The sequence below is a fragment of the Ambystoma mexicanum genome, chromosome 9 (assembly GCF_040938575.1).
Source record: "Ambystoma mexicanum isolate Mex_15411 chromosome 9, UKY_AmexF1_1, whole genome shotgun sequence".
NCBI lineage: Eukaryota > Metazoa > Chordata > Amphibia > Caudata > Ambystomatidae > Ambystoma > Ambystoma mexicanum.
The window spans coordinates 618,855,613-618,881,452 of NC_090931.1; the positions used below are offsets into that span (position 1 = coordinate 618,855,613).

General features: G+C 46.4%; 1 protein-coding gene across 1 annotated transcript in view; it reads right to left on the minus strand.

Annotated features, from left to right (window-relative positions):
- PIPOX (pipecolic acid and sarcosine oxidase) overlaps nt 1-25,840 on the minus strand; it is a 442,927-nt gene that overhangs the window by 162,118 nt on the left and 254,969 nt on the right. The window contains exon 4 of the mRNA XM_069615297.1: nt 18,083-18,265. Coding sequence (XP_069471398.1) covers nt 18,083-18,265 — 183 coding nt within the window. The remainder of the gene's footprint in view (nt 1-18,082; nt 18,266-25,840) is intronic.

A 25,840-nucleotide genomic window follows, 5' to 3' on the forward strand; every position in this document is an offset into this window, starting at 1 on the left:
GGCCTGATAGCTGTGCCTTCTATAAATCATGATAAATTGATGGCATGCCTGAGAACCCCAGGACTCATGTCCTCAGTTACTGCTCTGCTGGCATTGTTTCATGCATATGCACACTCGGTCTGTGGCGACTGTGTGTTTATCGTATGCTGCTGTTATTATTTTGTGCGGTTCAGCTATATGAAAAATCTTCACAAGTACAAGTAAACCTACTCAGCAGGATATTGCGCTGCAGGGATCTGCTGCTACACTACCACACCTTGTTTATTATTAATGCTTTCTGTGGTGAACCAGAAGAAGGAGAAGGATGACATTTCCAGAGGGCTTAATAAACTAAAAACAAAATGCCCATCTATCCCTGCTGCTAATCGGGGCTTTCCCTACCTACAAAACTAAGCTAAGGGTGCTCGTCTGTTGTCAAAATCAAAAGTAGTCCTCAGTCCAAACCTAATCACTATCTGGCCTTACCACTGTGGAACTAAACATATATATATATGTATAAGCCAAAGCAACAGCCTCTCAGCTTAGGCTGTGTCTGGCCAATTGTTTCCAGTTCAAACAAATATATATCAGAAAAGAAGTGTTCTCAGCTCTCCTGTAAGCCTCGTCAGATGGACTTGTATGTCTCTATATAAATCAATGTCTCTAGTTCGTTATGTCATGGAAAAACTACCACTGACTATTCCGGTGAATTGGTGAACAATGTATTAGTAAAAACCAAGTAGCAGTATAAAACAAACCAACAAAAGTAAGAGACTTCGACGCAAGTGAGAACCCCCCTCCCTCCAAGCACTGTTCTCTTATACCCAATGGAAGGGGAGGTCCAGACAGGAAAATAAATTATACTGAAACAATGTTACATAGAGGAAACAAAGCCCCTCTATCCAAGTCTTTGATACCAGCCGCGTTCTTACATCTAAGGTGGTGTTATTAGGAAGCTCAGCATATAGCAATACATTTAGTCAGGCTGAATATACTCCTCAAAGGTCACACGAGGTCTGAGGCAGGCGGGCATGCTTATAGTATGATGACTTCCATCTACTAAAGATGCTTTTCCTAGGAAAGCAGGAGCCTAAAACGTGCTTATATCTGCCAAAAGGGAAAAATGTTAGTAGCGAGCATTGTGGAGGCGAGCATAGCTACACACTAGGCGAATAGCCTTTATTGCAAAGACATGCGCAGTAAACCCTGATACCTTCTATGCCTTTGGGTGTGCTCCAGCGGGATGGCGTCCTAGCAGGGATGTTGTTGTTCGCCCCTTCTCCACGGCATCGCCAGCATTTAAGCATCAGCTACTCTTCTGCCCAATTTGTCAGTCTTCGCGGTCCTCACTCTCCTCCAGTCTGTCCTGGCCTCTGTGTAGTTTCCCGAGTCCAGACCCATCACAGTTGCAGCGTGGTCATGCCACCAGTTAAGACAGTCCTTTCATCCCTGTCTATTGCTTCGCTACTTCTGCCCTCTTCAGCAGTGTCTGTGGTCCTTGTGGTCCAGGTCTCTGTGGCCCTTGTGCTCCAGTGGGAGGGATTATTCCTCCATTCTATCCTGTCCTCAGTGTAGTTTCCTGGGTCCCAGACCTACCACAGCTGCAGCGTGGTAATGCCACTAGGTAAGATGGTCTTTTTGTCCCCGACCCTTACTTGGCTGTATCACCTTTCTCTGCGCCAGCCTTTCCGGCGTCTCTGCCTTCTCTATGCGTCTGTTTGCGCTATCACTGGCTCCGTGGGGTAGTGGGGTTACGCCCCTCCAGGAAGTTTGTACAGTATAGGATTTCCTCTGCATAGGATTCTTCATCCTCCTTTCAAGGTTCCTCATCCCTTTATTCTCACCACTGTACCTGAGTCCAAAGGAATGCCAGTATTACCTTGAGTCAATGTCAGTATTCGTTGGATGCAGAACAGAAGTAACATCAGTCTCTTCTATACCCATAAAAGCGGGCAGAGTATTCTTCATACAGAGTTCCTTCTAGGAATGGAAGTCCTGGTCTCCTAGAGGGGTGTTCCCTGACCCCTAGAGAGTGCTTAGCTGGTTCACCTCCCTAGTTTCAAAGGGGGTGATTGCTCCCTGGGAAGAAGAGACAAAACGTCCAGATTCGTCACATTTCATGGAACAAAATGGCAAAACCCTGGACTGCTGGTGTAATAATAATTTCACATTTTTATATGGTGCTTCATGGTGTCTTCCTCAAGCTTGTAAGGGCTTTAACCATAGATATTACCCATAGCAATGGCTTAGATACTCTTTCACTGCTAGATAACCCACGGACTTCAGACCCCTAGCAAGGAACAGCATTTAACGGCTTCTCAGTGGTACTTTTGCAATAGGTTGCTGGAATCAGTTCCCTATCAGCACTTCAGCAGCAGCAGATGTATACTTCTTTAGCATCTGGCACGAGGGATGGAGCCAATCAGCTTGCTTGGATCGCAAACTGAATCCAGCTATAATGGCCCATGTCTGCTGGCTTGCATGTATTATTCTCACACAGAATTCCCTTCAAATTCATGAACCTCTCCAAAAGGACGGAGGCCCTCATTACGAGTATGGTGGAGTGGTAACGTGGCCGTACTTCCCCTTTCAATGCTCTGCCATATTCCGAGTTTGGCCTTGGAGTGGAGGATTTTCCTCCACCACCATGCTAGAGGTAAATCCTCCAACATTCTGCTTAGAAATTCATCAAAATCAGCGGAATTACTGCCAGCAGTAATTGCGCAGAAATCTCCATGGGTTCCAGGGGAGAAATGGGGTCTAACTCCACCTACTAACACTTGTAATCCAGCGGTAAATCCGCCAGACCAAGTGGCAGTAACGGTAATTCTGTTTGGTGATATTCTGGCAGATTTACCGCTAAACTCGTAATGACGGCCACAGACTTATTTGATCATCCAGGCAAACTCCAGCTGCACCACCACCCGCCCCCACAGTCCTCACGCAACATCCAAAAGGGACTAATCCATTTGCTACCTTCCTAATGTGGCTAGTTGCCATTTTGTCTGTAGTGTTTCTGTTTTTGGGGGTCGGGGGGGGGAACGACTGGCATTATCAGACCCACTTGTGAACAAAAATAACGTCATCCTTATCACGACAGGTGTTAAGCCACTGTGCTTTTAACATTAATGCTAACTCTGGCCAGAGGATGATGATGACCTGGGCAGTAATGACCCTAAGGCATCATTCAAGCCCCCTTCTGATCTCAGGGTAATCAGCTTGGGACAGTGGGCCATTACTGGCTTGGTCATCCCCTCCCCTGGCACCAAGCAAATTGCTTAATAAAATCCCCACCTTCATTAGCACCTTGGTTTCCAGACGACTCATGTCATTGGGGATACGATATCCCAGTCCTGGTCTTTGCTTTTGCTTCAGCTTTAAATGTAGTCCACTGTATTCAAATGAACTGGAGTCATCAGGTAATTGAAGCCTAAACAGTCACACGGGATTTGGGATTATTTTCCAGGTCCAGTGCATTGGAAAAAGTGGTAGTACACTTTTACAACCACTTTTCCTGATCTGCGGGATTTTCATTCATTCGGAAGACGGATTTGGAGAGCAGAACCGACTTAACACACCCTCATGCTTTTTCCAGTCTGTCTGCCAAATCCGAGGGAACCTTTTGCCCACAGGTGGTCCCCACCATGCAATGTAGGTGGCATTAAAATGCCCAGAGGAACCTTTTGCTGAGAGGGAACCTTTTGCCCAGAGGTGGTCCCCACCATGCCATGTAAGTCTCAAAAGAAAATGACCCCAGAAACGTGGACCTGGGTGCAGATGCAGTGTCTGTGGGGAACAGTCCTACAAGGTGCCCAAGCATCGTCTTTTCATATGCAGACTGTTTGCCTCGTATCCTGAACCCACCTGACATGCAGCCTCGGCGCAACATACGTCCTTAAGGATCTAAATGTTTCTCCCATGCAAAGTAGCAGAATACAATCCTGGGCGTGTCCATATTCTTACGAGGAAAGAGAAAAGAGGCCTCTGATCTGATCATCAAAGGTACGAAGCTCCAAGTGCACAGCGCTGACAGATTAAACACATCAATGTGAAAATGGGCCAGCAGGACCCGGCTAAGTTAAAAGTCACAATGGCACTGTCAAAGATGTTTTTGGATAGAGCACGCTTGTCATTGGTATCCCTTTGCCGCAATCTAGCCATGTGCGGAAGTGCCGGTGCTGCATGGGTCAGGCATCTGCCGGACCGCAGTCTGGAGAATATTGTGAAAGCCGAGGGCCTGTGGGCCTAATAACTAGCAAGGGTAAAGTGAGGTTGGAAGGGTGCTCTGAACTGCTGCTGCAAGCTTGCCACTGTGGCTAGATTGGACGGCGGTAGGCTGTGAGGTGAGTGGTGCACGTGGCGACTGATGCAGTGCAGGTCAGGGCACCTCTCTTCTTGTTCTCCATGACTTGTCCGCCGCCTTTGACACGGTGGACCGTACTATTCTTCTCTAGCTTCACTGCGCCAAATCGTCTTTCATGATTCTGTTCTTGAATGATTCCACTCTGATCTTTCCGATCGCTCCTACTCTATCTGTTTGGCTGGTCATGCACCTTTTATTTATCCTCTTTCTGAGGGTGTTCCCCAAAGATCTGTCCTGGGCCCTTTTCTTTTTTTCTCTTTGCACTGCTCCCCTTGCGACTTTCATCTCTTCCTTTGGTTTTTCTTATCTCTTATTTGCAGATGACTCTCAAATCTTTTTCCCCTTGTATTCACTCTCAGAATCTATGCACTCTTCCCTCACCTCGTGTTTGCTCTCAGTACAGACCTGGATGTCAAACCACTATCTACACCGCAATCCCTCCAAAACCAAGGTTCTTTTCTTTCCTGCTTGCACTATTCCCCCACCTCTTCCTCATCCTTCCCTCCTTCCATTATTGCCATCTCCTCTCCAGCTCATAATCTGGAAGTTGTTTTTGATTCTTCTCTTTCTTTCTCCACTCACATTTTGACTATCTCCCAATCCTGTAGCTTTCCTCTTTTTAATATTCGCAAGTCTCGTCGATTTCTCACCTTCGAGTCTGCTCAGCTCCTAGTTTTGTCCCGCCTTTTTTATTGCTCTTCTCTCCTTGGTCTCACCGCTTATCGACTCGACCCTCATCATTGCATCGACCAATCTTCTGTTTGTGCTCTATGTAGCCCTGCCCCTCGCTATTCCATCTCTGCTACTTTACTTTCTCTGCAATGGTTCTCTTTTGAACCCTGTCTGCATTTTAATCTTCTTTGTCATGTTTTCAAGTGTATTTAAGGTCGAGCTCCTCCCTAAATGGTTTCTTTGGTCTCTTTATTCTCCACCTCGTGCCCTCGGTTCCCAGTCCCTTTTTCTTTTGTCCAACTCTCGCACACCTTGTGCCTCTTTTCGTTTTTTGCTCCTTTTCATTTCTAGCTCCTAAGCACTGGAATCTTCTCCTACTGTCTTTACGCTCCATTTCCTCTTTTCCTCTTTTTTCAAATCTCGTTTGAAATTCTATCTTCTATGTAATTAACTCGTACTCCTTTTCATGTTAATGTTAAAGGTATTTGTACCACACACCATCACCAACGGAATTGATCCCAAGGCGCTCAGGTGGATCTGCAAACAAGAAGGCGGGGGGGGGGGGGTTGGAGGGGTGGGGTTAATCGAGTGAAGAGGAGTAGGAAATGAGAAAAGTGATGTCCTGTTGTCAGCTTCCGTTCGGTTTTCACCGTCCGCTGAACTTGGGTGTGAATATCGGATCAATGGGAGTTCTCATGTGCAGTTATGTGTTGTTTGTTGTTATGAATTTATTGTACCACTATGACTACTCTGTATAGCGTTTAGATGTTAAGCGCTATAAAAGCACAATACTATACAACTACTTCTTGAACATGTATTCTGAGATGGGAGCAGGCTCTCTGGAGAAGGGGTATCGTTGTTGTGTTAACTTAACATTTCAACACCTCTATTGGTACGTGGAAGTACAGCCTAACTGAACACGCTTGTAAACATTGCAAGCACCTGTTCTTGGTATGTCATTGAAGCCTACAAAACTTTACATAAACATAGCACCTGATTGCAAGTTTGGTGGTAGTGATAATATATTCAGTTTTTTGAGTACGAGATTCTATACCACTTGGAACACACTCCCTCACTACATCTTCTTTTCTGTGGTGGAACTGACTGCCACACAAAACCATTACTGTATGTGTTAATTACAACACGTGGTAATAAAAAATCCCCAGGGAGTCCTGCGGGAATCCAAAATCGGCAATAACTTTAGGAGACACATAACTTGGAATCATGTGGATCCGTAAAGTTACTGCAAGACTAGTTTAGTTTCGCTGAGTTTATTTTATTTTTAAAGAGGGCCAAAAACGTGAACCGAAGACATACGGGTGCTATCAATACAAACATAGCAAAACAATGGACAAAATCCAGGAAAACAAAGAACATAAATACAGAATAAACAGTTATTGTGAAAAATCCCACACTCTAAGAAACAAACTTTGGGGAACCAGCAACATAACAAAAAACGAAAAAAAATATCAAACTAGACACAAAAACCGGGGCTTCAATTAACAAACAACAAGAAAAAGCTCCCACCAAAAACCCAATACAAACAGAGGTAACATTAAAAAACGAACTCTGATCAATTAAGAACAATTTTTAAATTAGAGGCAGATGACTTGACATAGTTCAAGTTTTTGCACCGCCTCAAGAAGCAGGGGAGATTACTCTGACCACATCCAATTATGATACAATCTGTATTACTGCCTGTACACCTGTCCTTAACTTGAACTCTACAAAGGAGTCTAAGGCCCACTCTACTGTGCAACCCAAAAAAATCCGTTTTTCTGAGTGCCTCTCTAGTCTCAGAGTCAGACCTCTCTGGTCTGTCGACATTCGTAACAATAAAGTTTCTGCAGTCACTAATAAGGTTTCTTTTGTTGGGGTTAGAAATCTCTGACAATTAATGGGACTGTCCCTTTCACAAGGAAAGTCGGCCGATCTATCCATCGAATCCTCACAATTTCTAGATGATCGAAGGGATAAAATACCCACAGACGGTGAGTCTACAGGTGCCACCGCCAAGATGGCAGTAGAGGCTGGGCAGATCAGCGTTGGTTGAGGTTTTCTACTTTTATAGCCAACAGTAGCAGAACTGTCGACTTCAATCGGGCCAATTTGCCACGCTGAATGCAGAGATTTTGAGGTGTTTTGTGTCCCCACGCCGGGATGGCCAGACGCTAATCTCCTGGACGAAAATGACAATGTAGGATTAGAAATGGACGAGGTATAGAAAGGAGGATACGAAGAATGGAAGGGAGCTTGTACTGAGGGAGAGATGAAAATAATGACATTTTAAATGTACTGTCTGGATGCAAGAGGGGCTTGAGATGTGCTTGGGCTATCCCACGTGTAGTAACGACATGATTGTCCGCGTCATCGCTAGATCGCGCCTTCTAAAGCTCTCGAGCAGTTGGATGCCAAGGCAAAGGACAACCAAGTGCAATGTATGTGCGGCTTATGCATACGAAATGTTCAGGGAAAAAAGATAAAAGGAGTAGAGGGTAGAGGTGGGACAAGAAGATAAAGGAAGCCGAGGGTCCAGGGTTTAATCGAGTATTGTATAAATATTTGAAAGATAAGGGTAATATAGAGAGCATGAGGTTAAGAGAGGTCTTTCATAAGGTAAAAGAAATAAACGTATAATAAGATATCACAAAAACATACAATGAATCACGTCTGCAGGCAAGATAAACGTAATGTTATGTTAAGTGGCATCTACACTGCGCCCATCACCACCACAGCGTCCTATGACACCAACCGCGTACAAGAAGAGGCATGTTGTGACCCTGCCAGGGTGTCTCCATACCTTAGTTTATGGATAGTAAAGAAGAGAGTGGGGGGGTAGATAAAGGTGGAGTAAACAAAAGACAGAAACGTTCAGTGGAGAGATGGTATGAGAATATTTTTTAATAATGGGGATGTGTGTTTCTTAACTTTGATTAAAGGTCAGCGTGAGCTAAAGCTTCATGAGCATTTAGCTTGTTTGATGAGATGGCAATATCTAGACCAGACGATGCACGGCACTAGAGTTATGTGGTGTGTGGTTGCAGGATTGGCTTCAGATGTGTTCAAGAGGGCCCTTGTAGTGGTCTCGGGAGGATAGCTCAGGGGCAACACACTCACCTTGAAAGCAAGACGACGTGGAGCAGCACAAGTTCGATCCTCGGGTCCACGCTTAGAAACCTCTGGGTATTAAGCATGTTATAAATAATCAATTATAATTATAGTGTGGAGGCTTTCATCAGCTTTTTGGGGAAGTAACAATCCCTGTGTTCAGGGAGGGATGGGTTTGCCAAGCCAGCTGAGTACTCGAAATCGTGTCAGTGCCAAGCATTGGATGATTTTATAAATGTGGGTGGGGAAACATGGGTAAAAGGTAGAGTAGGGGAAGAGGAGAATTATGGATACAAGTTAAGTGAAATTAGATTCTATAATCAAAGAGCGGACTAATTAATTGTGAGTTTAAGACGTAGGGAATCTAAAAATATCAGTAATGTTCCCATAGACTAGGCTTGCAATAAGGTAGGAGAGTATGCCCGGAGGCGAGTGTAAGGGGATTGCTCTAGTTGTACATCCTGCTCTTCAGGTAAGTCAGTGACTGTACATAAAATGTGTTAGCCATGTACAGTTCCACCTGGGCTCCAAGTATCTGGCACTTGTTTTCTAATTGCAAGTGGCATGTGAATGAATGTAGCGGCAGGCAGCCAAATCCACCTGAAACCTGCAGGTGAGGCACAATTATCTGCAGCGAGTGCAATTATCCAAACGACTCATTTGTTCATTTCAGGCCTATGACCGGAAGATTACACAGCTTTCTGCAACATGCGTAGTAATTAACCTGTTTTCTTTCAAAGAGGATCGCAATTAACTATGTAGAAATCGTTTGAAGATAACACAGACAGTTCCTATTCAGAATGAAAGTTCAAGCTCTTGAAAGAAAACGAGTTATTCTCTTCTCAGCCTTTTCAAAGAGCTGACACTCGAGCGAGAGGCAAAGGTGACGTTTTATTATTTCTGCACTTCCCATCACTCTAATGGCAATAGAGTGCGCCTTAACGCCTACTCTGCACACGCAGACAGGTACCGTACAATGCAAGTCAATCTGTGCAACGCCAAGCGTGTACTGCAAAGGCAGAAGGACTTTTCCAAAGGGTAGCAGGCGCCCCTCTCCAGAAAGAACATGACATGGCATGATAACCTGTTCTGTGGTTTTTTCCCACTTTGAGAGTTCACAGCCAAAGGCAGAAGGACCTACCATAAGCAAATCCTTGCCCAATTAGAATAGAAAAATGTGATATTATTACAAATACAATACATTACTTAAAAAGAACCCAAACTCCCCAAAACCAAACCAAACCACCTGTTACAGCTGAATATCTGGCCTTGGGGGTGTGAGGCGGATGTGATTTTGGGGAGCACAAGAGAGGCTCTTTGTTGTTGCATCTCCCCCACCACCTCCTCTACAAAGCTGTGTATGCTCGAATTCCCAGCACCCCGCCCCTGGATAGAATACGAGCTGCATACAGCCTGCCTGAGGTGGGCTCCTATGCGAATTATAATAGGTGCAGAGTAGGTGGGGTGGGGTGGACCCTGCTCACGGTGAAGAGCCTGTGAAACCAGCCCTACTGGGACAAGTCCACACAGACCAATAAGAATCCAAACCCACGACTAAGCACCCAACCCGAGAAGATGGAGTAATGAGGCTCAAGCCGCGGTATACAAAAATCCCAGCTGATGGATACAATCTATCAGCAAGACGAAGAAAGACAGCCGGGTGGACACTATGGCTTTAACACCCTCCTTTTAGCCTCTGCAGAGCCGGACACAAGGAACGCCATGTCTGAGCAATTACGAAAAAATGCATTTCAAACAACCAGGGAACAATACCGCAAACTCATAATTACGTCCACGGTGCATTCCCACTGTTGCATTTAAATTGATTCTATGCAGAACTATGGGCCTCATTACACGGACGGCGGTAAGGGTTAACGGTCACCGTTAATGGCAACGGTGACCGTTAACCCTTACCGCCGTACTACGAGGTCCCTTAGCGGGATGGTGCTTTAACGCCTGCTTTTTGCAGGCGTTAAAAACCAACCCGCTAAGGGACCTCGGAGCTAATTACGGCACCGCAAAATTGCGGTGCCGTAATTAGCGCCTTCCCCATTCCCATATAGCCCTATGGGGCAGAAATGGGAATGGGGAAGGGCAATGGCGGAAGGGGGATTTACCGCCCCACCGACCTTGGAATGGGGCGGTAAATCCCCTTACCGCCAAGGCGGTGCCGGTAATTTACCGGCATGGTCCAGTGTGCTAATAGCACCCTGGATCACCACCTTCCGTGTAATGAGGCCCTATGTCTTTTGTGCTCCAGGCCTCTTTAAAATGATTTCTAACAGTTTTGAAATGACTTCTGACACTGGGCCTGATTATGAGTATGGCGGTGTGGTAAAAAAAAGTGTCAGTAATGGAATTAGCGCCACTTGCACCAGATCACCATATTACGAATTTGCAGGTAAAGTTGAGAAAAATCCTCTCCCACTTAGTTGGAGGTATATCCCCCATTTTATTGAAAAAAAAATAGAGCATTTACCATGGGCAGGATTACCACCTGCAAGAATTCCTTCAAATCCCAAAAGGCTTCCCCCTGGGCTCCCTGAATGGGGATTAACACCGCCAACCCACCTCTTGTAAACTGGGGGATTTACCGCGATTTCCAGTGCCAGTAAGAGTACTTGAGTCTGAAACTCATAGTTTGGCCCAGTACTGTCTGTTCTTTTCCAATGCTAAACTGCTTACAGGGTCAATGACAAAATGCATGATCCAAGCTTGTTTTGATGAATATATATCTATAAAGATTTCTTTTACATTTTCAGGTTGATTTCTGATGGGCTGTGTTGCTTTAAGTTGCAGCTTTATTGAACACTACTAGCTTAGTCCTTGAAAGACAATATAAAGCATGTCATGTATATTCTAAAGCTAAAGAAGGTAAGGGGCATGATGTAATCTACTGCTTAAATTATACATTCTGCAACCAGGAAATCAGGGCTCAGATCTGAGCTTCCACACAAGACCACTTTGTGTGATCCTGGGTGAATTACTAATTACTTTCCCTCACAATGTGTGATCCTGGGTGAATTACTTTTCCTCACATGGTGTGATCCTGGGTGAATTATGTTTCCTTACAATGGGCCTCATTACGAGGAGGGAGGTAACCCGCCAGTGCTACGGTGGGTTGCCGCCGTCCTCGTAACACCAAATCTGCTGCCTGATATCCCGGTGCTAACGGGACATTACAAGTCCCGGCGGTCCCAGATATCAGGCGGCAAATTTGGGAAGTCCCCATACCCGACTCCATGGGAATGGGTTCACGGAAGCACCGGCACCGTTGTTAACGGTACCTGTGCTTCCGTGAAAACTCTGCCGTCTGGGGCCGTTGTGCCGGCAGGTCAGACTTGCCGGGCGTAACGGCCCACGCCCACAGAATCAGAGTGTGGCAGTCTGGAAAGTGTGCCGGTACATTGCTGCCGGCACCATAATGAGACCCAATGTCCTTTTTTCCTTAACTGACAAAATTAGAATCACCTACAGTTCAGTGTGTGCAATAGAAAAAGTCTCACTCACACATGGCTTAATAGATAATGGTGTTGTGCCATACATTCCTCCAAGAAGCCACCTATGCTTGCCGCTGCACTTTCAAATGAGCGATAGAAACCATGAAGAGAATATTGACCATTACTGTGTGCACTCTATAAATGTTTTCCGGTCACTCATGGGAATGTCACGTGTGAGCACACAAGAATCAAATCTCCAGATTCATCCTATAGAGCTGGCCAGGGCTTGCTGAATTAATCATTTAGAATTGTACAGGGTACCCCAGATGCAACCATGGGAATGGAAGTGATGGCTGCAGGCGAGGGCGCCAGACCGGGAACCATTACTGCAGTTATTACATGCAGAACTGTGGCCAATACTCCAGGCAGGGCCTCAAGAACTGAGCAAATTACTCCATGGGCGGTCCATTGGTCTGGATACAACGCCCCAGGTGCGAAAACTATGCGTCAAATGGGGTCGCCCGAAATGAGTCTCATATTGTAAATGATGGTTCCTCAAATGAGAACAATGATCTAGGCCTACGTGAGGTCTCCAGAAACGGACACAATACTCCTGACCACTGGTGTGCATAGAAGCAAAAACACCCTTTTCTGCTGGCTTTAGACTCCAGCAATGCCCCTCCTTTCCCCACTGCCTTATCATGGTGTTTACCTATTCTTTGTGGCTGCAATGGTAACATAACGTGTATTTGTAGAGCACACGTTCACTCCCAGTGGAGCATCTTAGCACTACTGACAGATAACAGATGCTTATTGTTACCCCACTTAATGGTATTCATTTTATCGACCTTTGAAGGATGAAGGGCTGAGCGGACCTGCTGGGATTCCAACCTATGACCATGAGATCAAACACATGACCCGCTAGTGGATGTATTAATCTACTGAGCCACAGACCTGACTTGGTAACCCCAATACACTCACCTATGGGACGAATCCCAGGATGTCGCCCCTGCTTCCCTATGAGGCCAGGGATGTGAGGCATACCCAATAGTCCCCCTGGGGTTGGTACTCAGCAGGTGGATTTAATGGATAGGGACTCCCCCCTGTGGAACTAGGGACGGTTGTTCCGGATAAATGCAGTACACTGAAAATACATCTACTTCTCCCTCACTCACATACTCTACACAAAGCTCTATAGTCCCCATATTTCCATATACTCCTGTAGGGTAGAAGACTTAGCCACCACAGACAGTTCTGGGACGAGGAAGAGTAGGGACTACCTATGTGAAGCATGTATAAAACCTGGGACGAAAAAGATCACAAAAAACCCACTTGAAAGTAAAACCACTAATACTGAGACGAGGAGGAGGAGGCGCAGAGCAATGCGGAGTACTCTGCAGAACCAACTTTATCGGTCCAGGCAATGGGAGACCAACCAACAAGTACAGAGAATAAAAAGGGAAGAAGGACTTGGTAAGGAGTCAGTCCCTCCCCAGAGGAACTGCAAGTTAGAAGCCCGTACTGCTTGCAGTAGGGGTGAGAACACTGGCAAGGACGTAAGAGTGGCTACCGAGACATCCCTAGTCAGTCCACAGTCTGCAGACTGATGAGAAAATTGGAGGAGTAGTCGCGAGGTGAGAGCAAGTCACCTGGTCGCCTGGGCATGGAGAAAACCTCCAGGTGCCCAGCCTCCTTGGCTGCAGAGCTGCCGCAATGTGTGCAGACTCTGCGAGGGAAAGTGACCGCAGGGACGTGAACAAAACAGCAGAGGCGCCCCATGCTCATACCTGAGACCCAAAGAGAAGTCGGAAGGTACGAGGGACATTGGGGAAGGCACAAGAAGCCAGAGAAATAGAGTCTGGGACCTGTATAAAAACCGCAGAGGCCCGAGAAGCCCGCAAAGAAGGGTCTGGAACCCACTACTCGGACAGGAGGATGCCAGTAACATTGTCCATCGTCACAGTGTCTGGCAGGTTAATAAACCAGACCTGTTACACTAAGAAAGTCAAGGAAAGAGCCAAACCCCCTTGCTTTGTGAATTGTGAAAACCTAAGAAGGCTAAGCAAAGAGCCATGCCGGCTGACATTGTGAATTGTGAAAGCCTGGGAAAGGTTAGCGGGAGAGGCATAAGCCCTGGCATTGTGATTTGTGCAAGACAAAGAGAAACCAGGGGAAGGGTTTCAATCCCCTTGGGGTGTGTGAACACTGTGATAGAAACCCAAAAGAAGGGAGGCATTCTATTGATGACCAGGACTCGAGTTGGAACTTTTGCTTTATTTGAGAATAGAGACGTTTTATGTGCTAATCTGGAACTTTGTGTGCTACACTTGAAAATAACTATAAGCTGGGGAAAGGAGTCTCTCCCTCAAGAAATAGTCGTGAGAGACTAATGGCATTGTATTCCGCTACTCAGAAGACGGAACCAACACTCTGTGTGAAGAAGACTGACCAGAACTTTTGTTGTTTAATTAGTAGTGTAAGGGATGGAAATAGGTCTGACATAGGACAATGGACTCTTGATTTCGTATTTCCTGAAACAGCCTTAGTTTAAGTTGAGGCAGGGAAATCCCTCTTAGGAATAAGGCAAGATAAGGATTTTCTTTGCTTTCGTTGAAAATAAAAGTCTATAGCCAAGACTATGGGCCTCATTACGAGATTCGCTGTAAAAACGAATCCTTACTGTCATGGAGGCAATACCGTGTCTGAGTAGCTCTGATGCCGCTAACAGCAGGCAATTACGAGAATGCGTGCATGCGCGTACTGGCATACCGGTAACGTCCGTACCGGCATGCCGCTAATGACCCCTAACACCCCGCTAGTGGCATCATGTAATGCGCTGACACCTTCTCCTCCTCCGTCCACCCCTAAATAACGGGCAACGGCAATACCGGGCCCGGCAATACCGGAACCAGACGTAACGTTATCGCGCCGGAACAGGAAAGGCAGCGGCGGCCATCTAGAAAAATACAATCCATAGCAATCCTCCACACACATGACCTGGACCCCCAAAACACCACATATATCTCCACCAGAATGCCAAAAACAATCAAGAAAGGGGCTGCCCGTCAGTGCAAGGTGTGCTTTTCTGAAGGCGAACTGAACATGTTGGCGGACACATTGGTCGAGAATGCTGATCTGGTTTTTGCTGCAGACCTCAGGCGATCCGCACAAATAAGGAAAAAGGTGATATGGGAGAAAGTTGCCAGGTAGGTCAGTGCGGTCGGCACTATCGCCCGCACGGTAAAAGACATCAAGAAGTGGTGGGATGACTTATGCTTCCGTGTGAGGAATATATTGTCCGTCATTCGTAGCCAGGGGCTAGCAACAGGCGGCAGGGCCAACTCCCCCATCAAGCTCACCAGATGGCAGGAGACATGCGACGGTACCATTGGCATGGAGGGCATCGAGGGAATTGGAGATGTGGAGTGTGGAGTACCGTCTTCGGGAGATGGAGGTGAGTGTCCACACAAACCATAGAAAACCAAAGCATGATGTTGGCCAACTAATGTGATAGTCACATAAGGCATTGCATGGGCCATCACACACACATGGACACATCCCTGCCCAGATGATGTCCCCAGCACTGTCACATCAACATGCATGCTGCATGCCAATGCCATACCTGAAACACACCCCACAAACAGCAAAACAGCATGTGTCATAACGCGCACCGACCACAACACAATGGCATGTCACACAGCATACACCACCTCACATATGTGAGAACCTGATGTATGCCTAAATAACCCCCCCCATATAGCAAGACCCTGTATGCCAATTTTCCAAGATAGCAATGCATCACATGGGAAAAACTGCACCAACACCAATGTATGCATGATATGCGTACAACATCATTGATGCCGTGCCTCTCTCAGTCCCCCACAGGCACATATGCCGACAGCGATGGCCAGGATACTGGCCATCGACATCGAAGGCCACTACCAAGCACCAACTGCCACCCAAAGCAACACCAATAGAACATTCCAGGGCAGCAAATAACAGGTGGAAAGCCACAAGAAGAAACACAGGATGTATCCACTGATCCGGAGGCAGCGGCAGACGGGACCCAGTCAGCCGCAAACAGCTCCATCGGGGAGGCAGCTGCACTATGCTTGAATATAATGTTCAATACAACCGTTGTGTGGAAAAAAGATATCACGCGTGGACATTGGTTATTTGGCATGTGTTCATTCAATGCATTACAGTGTACAGTGTCCATCTACCACCACACCCTCTGTCCATATGCACACGATCCCAGTGCCCAGAGTACAGCCACCATACCACCCCCTGCATCCCTGTCTCTCATGAAAAATTATCAATCACTGATTGGTGCACCACACTTCCATCTGGTGCATTGCGCTGCAAGGGTGAGTGGGTTGACATTTTCAGTGTCATGTTCAGGTTGGGAGAGTGTTTTGTAGTGTGGGCAGTGTCCAGTCACCATCCCATTCTCACCCAGGTGGCGTATGCATCTGACCCCCTCATACACTGCCATGGGCCTGTGTGCAGACTCACCCAGCAGCCATGCACATCGTGCAGCATGTTGCTCCATGTGGCAGGGTAGCGAGTAGTTCTACAGCCCCTTGACATCATGAGTTCATCCAGGAAATCATGCACAGCAATGTGTGATGAAATTGCTGGAGTCAAATGCCATCTGCACTTTCATGGGGTGGTATGGCTTACAAATGCGGAACACCACCTGCATGGCATGAGGGGCCACCAATTCCACATGGGTGCCGATATGATGTGACATGCCTGCCAGTACATGGAAGCCAATTATTTTGTCATTCACCTCCTGGGCAGCGTGTGCTAGGGATATGTATTCCCTTGCGTGCTTCCAAAGGGCATCCAGCACTTTGTTCAGCATGTTATACAGGGTTGTGATATGCCATGGAGCTGCCCCACTGTGTGCTGGTAGGTGCCTGTGGCCAGGAAATGGAGCACGGTTACTACCTTCAGCCGAGGGGGTATGGCGGTGTGGATTTCAATCAGGCTGACTATGCCTTTGTGTATCATATCCACAATGGAGGTGATGGTGTCCCGGTTCTGGCGGTAATGGGTGTGGATCTGCACAGGGGTTAGGTTGTAAGGACTGGCCCTGATGCGAGGAATTAGTGGATGCCTATGTGGAATCAGTGGCTGCACTGGTGGAACTTGCTGGGCCTGTCTCACACTCCTTCTCCTCCTGCGTCTCCTCTGGTGTTCCGGTTGTAGTTGTTGGTCATGGAGTGGCAATGCAGGCATGTCCCCCAGCCATGAATTTGCAACAGCAAGTGGAATCATTTTGGTGTAGAGATGGGTGTGGTGTGTGGGTGTGCTCCTTTTGTGCTGGGCCACGCTCCATTGCCTCCACCTGTGCTGATGGTGTGCACCTGTGGCAGTTTGGAACACAGCAGTTGGTTTTTAATGTGTGCTCCGCGATGCCAGTGATGCCGGCATCACGCTGTCTCTAATTACTGCTTTCTTGATGCCGGTAGGTGCATGTCCGCGTGACTTGTAATGTCCTCCTGTTAGCGGCATCCTGGTATTGCCGGGCCGAAGGGGCGCGTGTCCGCGCACATGCCTGTATGGAGGGGCATGGTCTCAGCGGTGGCTCTGATACCGGGAAGTCTACTCGTAATAGGTCGGACCGGTAAATGGTGCCGGTACTCCCTTATCGGCATCGTTTTTCCATTACCGTGAATCTCGTAATCAGGCCCTATATCTCTCTTGTGTCAGTATCCTACTTAAACACGCTTACAACATCCACCCAACAGACGTGGAATTTTCCCCATTCGTTGAATGTGTATTCAATTTCATTTAGCAATGTGCACTATTCAGGCTTTACAAAATAACATGCTTAAACAGTACGTAAGTTATTAAAATTATAAATTGCCCAGAGAAACTGCTTAGTGCCTTTTCCGATATATGCATTATGAGACATAAGTTATAAACATGGATGGGCCAATAAGTGGTCATTGTTGGCAGGCTGGTATGGTGCTAAAGTGAAGGGACACACAAAGGGCTATAGGACATCCTCAAACAGAGACTTGCCCCATTGACGCTTTAGCACAAGGTGCTCTAGCTTCCTCAAAGAAGTGCAGCAAACAGCATCACTATGCATCCTGGTACTGGTAGGTCTTCCTGTTATGAGTGGAGGGGATGATTACTACAATGGAATGAAGATTACACCTGCTAATAGCACAGGGTGTCTTGATTCTATTAAAGACAAAGAGGTGAGCATTATGCTTCAACTCCAGCAGATTCAACAAATCAATTTTTCCAAATTTGAAGAATATTATTTTATTTTTTATTTTTCTTAAGGCAGCATGGCGGAAAAGCTAATAACTGACATGGGAAAAACATGAACATTCTGGGGAGCCCATGATATGCTCAAGGTCGAATGGGGGAGGGCTTGCACAGGACCTTGTGAATCCTGAACCCAAGTAAATTATTTCTTGCCCCAAGCTATGCAGGTTTCCAGATTATTGGCCCCTTTCTGGAATGGGGTGGAACCTTCACCAATATCTGAAACCCTTACCTGAAGAGGCAGCTTGAGGCCAAGAGGGCGGAGTACTTTGCTGGCCCAGGGTCCAGCTGTGATCACCAAACTCTTGGCTCGGTACACCAAAGAGGGGGTCTTCACCATAACTTCTTCCCCCGGCCTGATTTCTGTGACCTTCTCCCCATCACGAATGGTTCCTCCCATCCGGCGGAAACAGTCCTGCAGTTTGGAAAAAGAAGTAGACCCTGTCATCCAGGTCAGTACAGTAGGAGCACACTTCATCAGCATTCAAAACACGGCTGTCGAGCACTGTGCCAAATTCGTCAGTGATTGTTGAACATCTTTGAGTACTGTCCTTCTGCTGAAAACGTCTCAACTAAAGTGACCCTGCCTTTAAATCATGCCATCCTTGAGAATGAAGGGTGGGCTATACTTGTTAAAAATTCCATATCCACAGCCCCTTCTGGGGCAATGGTCAATAAAGGGCAGCAGGGGTGGGTGCAGATTCTCGTGGGGAAGTGTATGCAGTCTTCTCAAAATTATAGGAGACAGTTTTACTTATTTTTTCCAGATAATTAAAAAGGTCTAGGGATAGATGCAATGGGTAGGTCTACAGCTACTTTTGGCCATTCGTCTAGCAATGCCTATGTCCCCTGCCAGCTGCCTGACATCTTAGACAAGAAAGGATTTCAGTTCTAGTGGCCTTGAAAAATTACAAAATGTCCCATCCAGATTGTCCTGCAAGAATTGCCAAAGAAACAGAGCAAGACTTTGTCAGGGTAATCCACATGAACCGGTGCTGTAAATGGAAAAAATGTTCTCTGGAACCCTCTCCTCTTTGGAGGGGCGGGGCCGTGAAGAGGAGGGTGTCGAGGGGCGTGCCCCAGGCCAGGCCAACTAGCGCTGTATCTCTTCATAGAACCCAATCCTGGCGATGTGCATAAAAGAAAAGAGCATTATGGGAACAGAAGAATGCTCACAATTTTAAATTTGAAACACGTCTGTGATAGTGATACAGCAAGAAACCCCTTTGAGCGAATATTGGAAGATGGGCTATGCTGTTTTCATTGGTCACAACATAGCGACACACAAAGACTATCCCGCTGTTGCATACCCCCTCTAGACTACCTCTCTTCACATGCCAGATAGACACGGGTGGCTAGCAGGGACTTTGCCACCCCATCATATCAGCATATTGTAATTGTAATTGGTTATAAATAACATGCTTGATACCCATAGGTTTCTAAGCACGGACAAAGGGATCAAACCTGTATTGCGGCACGTCGTCTTGCTTCCAAGGCGAGCGCGTTGAACCTGAGCTATCTATCCTCCTGAGTGCATTTTGACATATTGCCCAAAATGCACACGCGCATACTAGCACTTCCTCGAATATCCCATACATTGGACTTCGGGGACGCCAGAGGGCGTTCAACCTACAGCATGTTGTGACCATACCAATGGTGAAAAGCACTATACAAATAATGCAGCAGGGGAAGCCATTGAAGCCAGAAGCGGACAGACACCAACAAAACTGTAAGTGTGGCATGGGTGTTACTCTACTCCAGAAAGCCCCTGCCACCCTACCTTACCATAACGTAAACTGCAAAAGAATTACAACATGCACACCTAGAGAGGTCCAAGCACCAACCTAATTCAACACTGGACTGTAAATGCTTCCCTGCGTAACATTCTTACATACTTGCATTACTAACTAGTGGCACTCCCAGGGACTTAGCCGGCCTCACATTGAGACGGGTGTAACAATGTTAGCATGTGCCACACTTGGACGGAATTGCGAATGTTAGCATATCCCTCTCCTAAATAGAATTATGACTGGTAGCATACCCCTCACATTGGTGCATTGTGAATGATACCATGTCCCACTCTTAGTTGGAACTGTGAAAAACAGCACGCACCACATTTAGACGGAATTCCGAAAGATAGCATGTACCACATTTAGACACAATTGTGATAAATAGCATGTCCCCTAATAGCGTCACTGTGTTAGAGTTGGGTCTGGAGGGTGTGCCCTGATAGCGTCACTGTGTTGGGGTTGGATCTTGGAAATGTGTGACCGAATAGCGTCACTGTGTTAAAGTTGAACTTAGAAAGCGTGCCCTAATAGCGTCACTGTGTTAAAGTTGTACTTAGAAAGCATGCCTAATAGCGTCACTGTGTTAATGTTGAATCTAGAAAGCATGCCCTAATAGCGTAACCGTGTTAATGTTGAATCTAGAAAGTGTGCTCGAATAGCGTCACTGTGTTAATGTTGAATCTAAAAAGTATGCCCTAATAGCGTCACTGTGTTAAAGTTGCACTTAGAAAGCGTGCCTAATAGCGTCACTGTGTTAATGTTGAATCTAGAAAGCGTGCCCTAATAGCGTCACTGTGTTAAAGTAAACTTAGAAAGTGTGCCCTAAAGGCGTCAAAGTGCTAATATTGAATCGACGGCATTCCCAACATCATTGAGTGCATCCAATAGCGTCACCGTGTTAAAGCTGAACTTAGAAAGCGTGCCTAATAGCGTCACTGTGTTAATGTTGAATCTAGAAAGCGTGCCTAATAGCATCACTGTGTTATTGTTGACTCTAGAAAGTGTGCCCTAATAGCGTCACTGTGTTAAAACTGAACTTAGAAAGTGTGCCCTAATTGCATCACTGTGTTAAAGGTGAACATAGAAAGCGTGCCCTAATAGTGTCACTGTGTTAATGTTGAATCTAGAACGTGTGCCCGAATAGAGTCACTGTGTTAAAGTTGAAGTTAGAAAGCGTGCCTAATTGCGTCACTGTGTTAATGTTGAATCTAGAAAACGTGCCCTAATAGCGTCACTGTGTTAAAGTTGTACTTAGAAAGCTGCCTAATAGCGTCACTGTGCTAGTATTGAATCTTGACGGGATTCCCAACATCATTGAGTGCATCCAATAGCGTCACCGTGTTAAAGCTGAACTTAGAAAGCGTGCCTAATAGCGTCACTGTGTTAATGTTGAATCTAGAAAGCGTGCCTAATAGCATCACTGTGTTATTGTTGACTCTAGAAAGTGTGCCCTAATAGCGTCACTGTGTTAAAACTGAACTTAGAAAGTGTGCCCTAATTGCATCACTGTGTTAAAGGTGAACATAGAAAGCGTGCCCTAATAGTGTCACTGTGTTAATGTTGAATCTAGAACGTGTGCCCGAATAGAGTCACTGTGTTAAAGTTGAAGTTAGAAAGCGTGCCTAATTGCGTCACTGTGTTAATGTTGAATCTAGAAAACGTGCCCAATAGCGTCATCGTGTTAAAGCTGAACTTAGAAAGTGTGCCTAATAGCGTCACTGTGTTAATGTTGGATCTAAAAAGTACGCCCTAATAGTGTCACTGTGTTAATGTTCAAACTACAAAATTTGCCTCATTAGCATCACTGGGCTAAAGTTGAATCTAGAAAATGTGTCCTAATAGCATCACTGTGTTAAAGCTGAACTTAGAAAGCATGCCCTAATACCATCACTGTGCTAATGTTGAATCTATACGGTATTCCCAATAGCGTCACTGTGTTAAAGCGGAACTTAGAATATGCCCTAATAGCGTCACTGTTTATAGTTGAATTAAGATGGTATACCCAACATCATTGAGTGTGCCCTAATAGCGTCACTGTGTTAAAGTTGAATTTTGAAGGTATTCCCAACATCATTGAGTGTGCCTGGTCACATAAACTTTACTGATTACCACAATATCACACTACTACGCTTACTCTCTCCTATACACCACCATTCAAGTAGAACACAGCAGTACTATGACACATTCGGTAAAGCTGTTCTCATACTAACATGACCCATCAAACTACCCATCATCCTAATAAAACACAGGTAGCTAGCACACACCGGCTAGCTTAGGCGTCTCCTCAGGCCTAACGCAGCCAAACCTCAGTCTGGATGTCGCCCTCCAGATCGAACACATTCAACTGATCTCCTCAGCACCACACCTACTGCTAAGAAGCAGCTATCATGCAACAGCCACACCAGCTGCACACATACCTGGTGCGCCCATGCACTTTACGACTCTCTCTCTCTCTCTCTCAACTGACTTGAACTGCGGGTCCCGAGGGAGTTCAACCTACCAACACCTTGAGATCATACCAATGATACATAAGGCGTTATTTAAATGCAAAATAACAAAACATAACATTACGTTACAATACTCGCCCTAACAAAAAAAGGTCTGTAAAATGCAAAACATATATAGCAATTTGGACAGTTGCAAAATGTAGGGGTGTTGCTAGATCTGTAAAAGATTATGGGCTACTCTAATGTCAGGACTGTTGGGACTTGGGACTAGCTAGCCTTTTGGTTGTAGCCCCTAAACTTCTATCCGGGGCTACAACCAAATGAACCGGGGCTATAGGAACCCCCCCTCCCCCCACAGCCCTCCCTGAGCGAGACCTCTGGCAAAACGGTATGTGAGGGTTTGGCTGTTTCTGATTTTTTTCTCATGGGCTGAGTCTTCTGAAGTATGGGCTATTGGCTTGAGAACAGATATGGCAGTGTCCTGGGATAGCTCCTGGGCCAGGGGGACAGAGCAGCACTCTGGCAGTGCTCTGGAAAGACAAACTTTGACAGAGTGCTGTCCCATCTTGTCGTGCCCCATTTCGTACCCTGACCTGGGTTCGATCATAAGTCAAGTCCCTGTCATTTCAGCGTGATATAATGGCATGCCTTTGGTGGGGTGAGGGAAAGAGAAGAAAAAGTCTCAGCACTGGCTTCATTCAATCACAGTGCAGCTCCACTCTAACTAATGACCTCTGGTCAACACCCTCCACATACGCACACTTTTCAGCACAGAGCACTTTTGTAAGACGCTGGCACTGAAGGAGGGCTGGATTTCTTGAATTAGATTGGTCTAACAGTAATGACTTTCATGTGCTGTTGGAGAATAAATACCTGAAAAGCAACTGCTTGTTGCATGGGTGGCCTTCTTTCAGCCTCATACTTGAGATGCCAGAAAATGGTTTGGTTGCATGAAAAATCACTGAAACAAACATTCCACAGGCTTTTCTTGCATGTGTCCCATTTTGGTTTGATGTCGCTGCATGTAGCATGAGACACAGAAGGAGGAGCCTCATTACGAGTTAGGCGGAAAATTGGAGGTAAATCCTCCAAATGAATAGCCCTGAGGAATTACCGTTACCACCTTTTCCAAATTTCCATCTGATTACAAGTGGTGGTGTAATTTCCCATTTATTTTGGGTCCATTGGACCCAATGGGGCTTTTTTTGCGGTATTACCGCAGTGGAATTTCTTTGGCGTTGAGTCGGAAGATTTACCTCCAGGGTTTTGCTGGAGGTAAATCCTCCACTCAAAACACAAACTCTTAATTTAACGCAGTGGTAAAATTGGCGGTAACCCAACTACCGGCAATGTTATCTTTTACCGCCTAACTCGTACTGAGGCTCGAAGTCTGCTTTGCTTGCTTCCCTATTTCCACCAATATTATGATATGATGTGATATGACATTTATAACACGCCTATAGACAAGTGTTTGAAGGCGTGACGAGGTGACGAAGCAAGGGAGGGGGGATAGAGGGAAGACAGACAAGGATCCTACTAGGCCAGGTGTCATTCAGATTGCGCAAGTGCATGGGAAGGGGAACGTGGGAAGTGTGGGGGGGAATGAGGATGGAACAGTGCAGTACATGGAACAAATAAATAACAAGTAAAAGTAAGACCGGCCGGTGGCAATTGCAAGGGTAAGTGAAGGTATCAGGTGACAAGTGCTGGTAGTGGGACTGTAGGGATACAGAAAACAGTCCCCAAGAGCGGGGGTTGCCAGGAAGGCAGTGCAGGTGTGCGACCGGTGGTGGAGGGGACCTGGGCCTGAGATCAGAGGGTGGCCAGGTAACGAGTGCAGTTTCAATTTCAGGCAGGAAGTTAGCAGGGGAGAGGAGGAGAAAAAATAGGAGCAAAGAGAAAGGTCTTGAGGTGCTTCCAGAACCGGAGATGATTCTACTCAAGTTTCAGGGAGACAGGTTGGATGTTACAGAGGGAGGCCCTAGCTGAAGAAAGAGATCTACCACCAACTGGTTGCTTGGAGAAGCGACTGACCCAGAGGGAGTCGGAGGCGGATGAGCGAAGAACTCGAGAAAGGAAGATATTTAGGAATAGAGAGTTGAAGGTATTGAGGCCCCAGGCCCTAGGCACCAGAAGGCCTTGTGGACAATGCAGAGGGTTTTGAATTTGATCCTTACAGCCACTGGGAGTCAGTGTAGAGATTTCAGTCCTGGAGAGATACGATCCCTGGGCATGAGGCTAAGGACAAGTCTTTCAGTCCTGTTCTGGATGAGTTGCAGAGAGCGGAGAGTCGAAGCAGGTAGATTTAGAAAGAGGCTGTTGCAATAGTCCAGCCTAGAGAGAACCAGAGCTCTTGAGACAGTGAGCTTCTGGGGGAAGGAGAAGACAGGACCAATACCTCTGAGGAGGTGCAGCTGGTAGCGTGACTTCTTAGAGACGTCAGTGATGTGTGGAGAGAAGGAGAGTGTGGAGTCGAAGATGACCCCGAGGCTTTTAGCCTCACAGGTGGGAGCCGGAAGAGGGCCTAGAGAGGCAGGCCAGAGAGTAACAGGAAAGGAGGGTGTGGGTGTGCCCATGATGAGATCTTGGTCTGACTGGCATTAAGGCAGAGATCATTGGCAGAACACCACTCCTGGATGGCAGACAGACAGTCAGAGATGAGAGAGGGAGAATAGGTGGCTGAGGGTAGCCTGAAAATGAGCTGAGTGTCATCCGCATAGCACTGGAAGTTGGGGCAGAACGTGGCAATGCGGTGGGCAAGAAGTTCCAGGTATTGGTTGAACTGTCAAATATTAGAATTTGAATATCAGGGAGAGGCAGGGGTCCCTTTGTGCTAGGCCTGCTTTTTGGCATTTTCTAAGAGCTGCTTTTTGGAATTTTCTAAGAGCAGTATGCTATTAAGATCCCCATCACGCATGGACTGCCACATTTACAGCAGTGTTAGGCACATGAACCTGGGGTCTGACTTATTTCCTATGGAAAACACTACATTTTATGGTGAATAAGGAACATTTCCCCACAAAGATGCTGCACCGAGGAAGTGGTAGCAGTTTATATTTTTGTATTTTTAATCAATTTATACAGTGCTTTCGCCATAGCCATGTACACGATTAATCATCAGTAAAATAAATGGAATGATAAGTTACGCCAAACAATGAAAATTATGATACGCAGGAAAGACAAAGGGCCTCATTACAAGGTATGCAGTAAGGAATTACCGGCACCAGTAAGGGCACCGGTGCCGGTAATCCCTTACCGCCCTACTACGAGGTCCCTTAGCTGGTCCCTTCCTTAACGCCTGGTTTTACCCGTTGAGGGACTTCAGAGCTAATAACGGGCCCGCTAATAGCGGGCCCGTTATTAGCTCCTTCCCCATTCCCATTGAGCCCTATGGGGGCTCAAATGGGAATGGGGAATGGTTCCCGGAATGGGGACTTACCGGACCCGCCAGGATCGGAATGACCTGGTAAGTCCCCATTCCGGGAACACGGACCCGGAATGCGGTAAGGGGGTAGCCATGGTGGTAATAGCGCCATGGCTACCGCCTACCGTGTAATGAGGCCCAAAGAGATTTAAGACGAGTGAGTAAGACAGAGAAAGAGGGGAAAGACAGATGCAACATATTACGAGGAGAATTGAGATTCAGAACAATGTGATTGAGTAGGTCTATAGCTAGAAACAAAAGAAAAAAGATAAAGCCGAGCACGTGCCTGGATACACTTAAATCTAATGCTGAAGAAAGTGCAGAAAAAA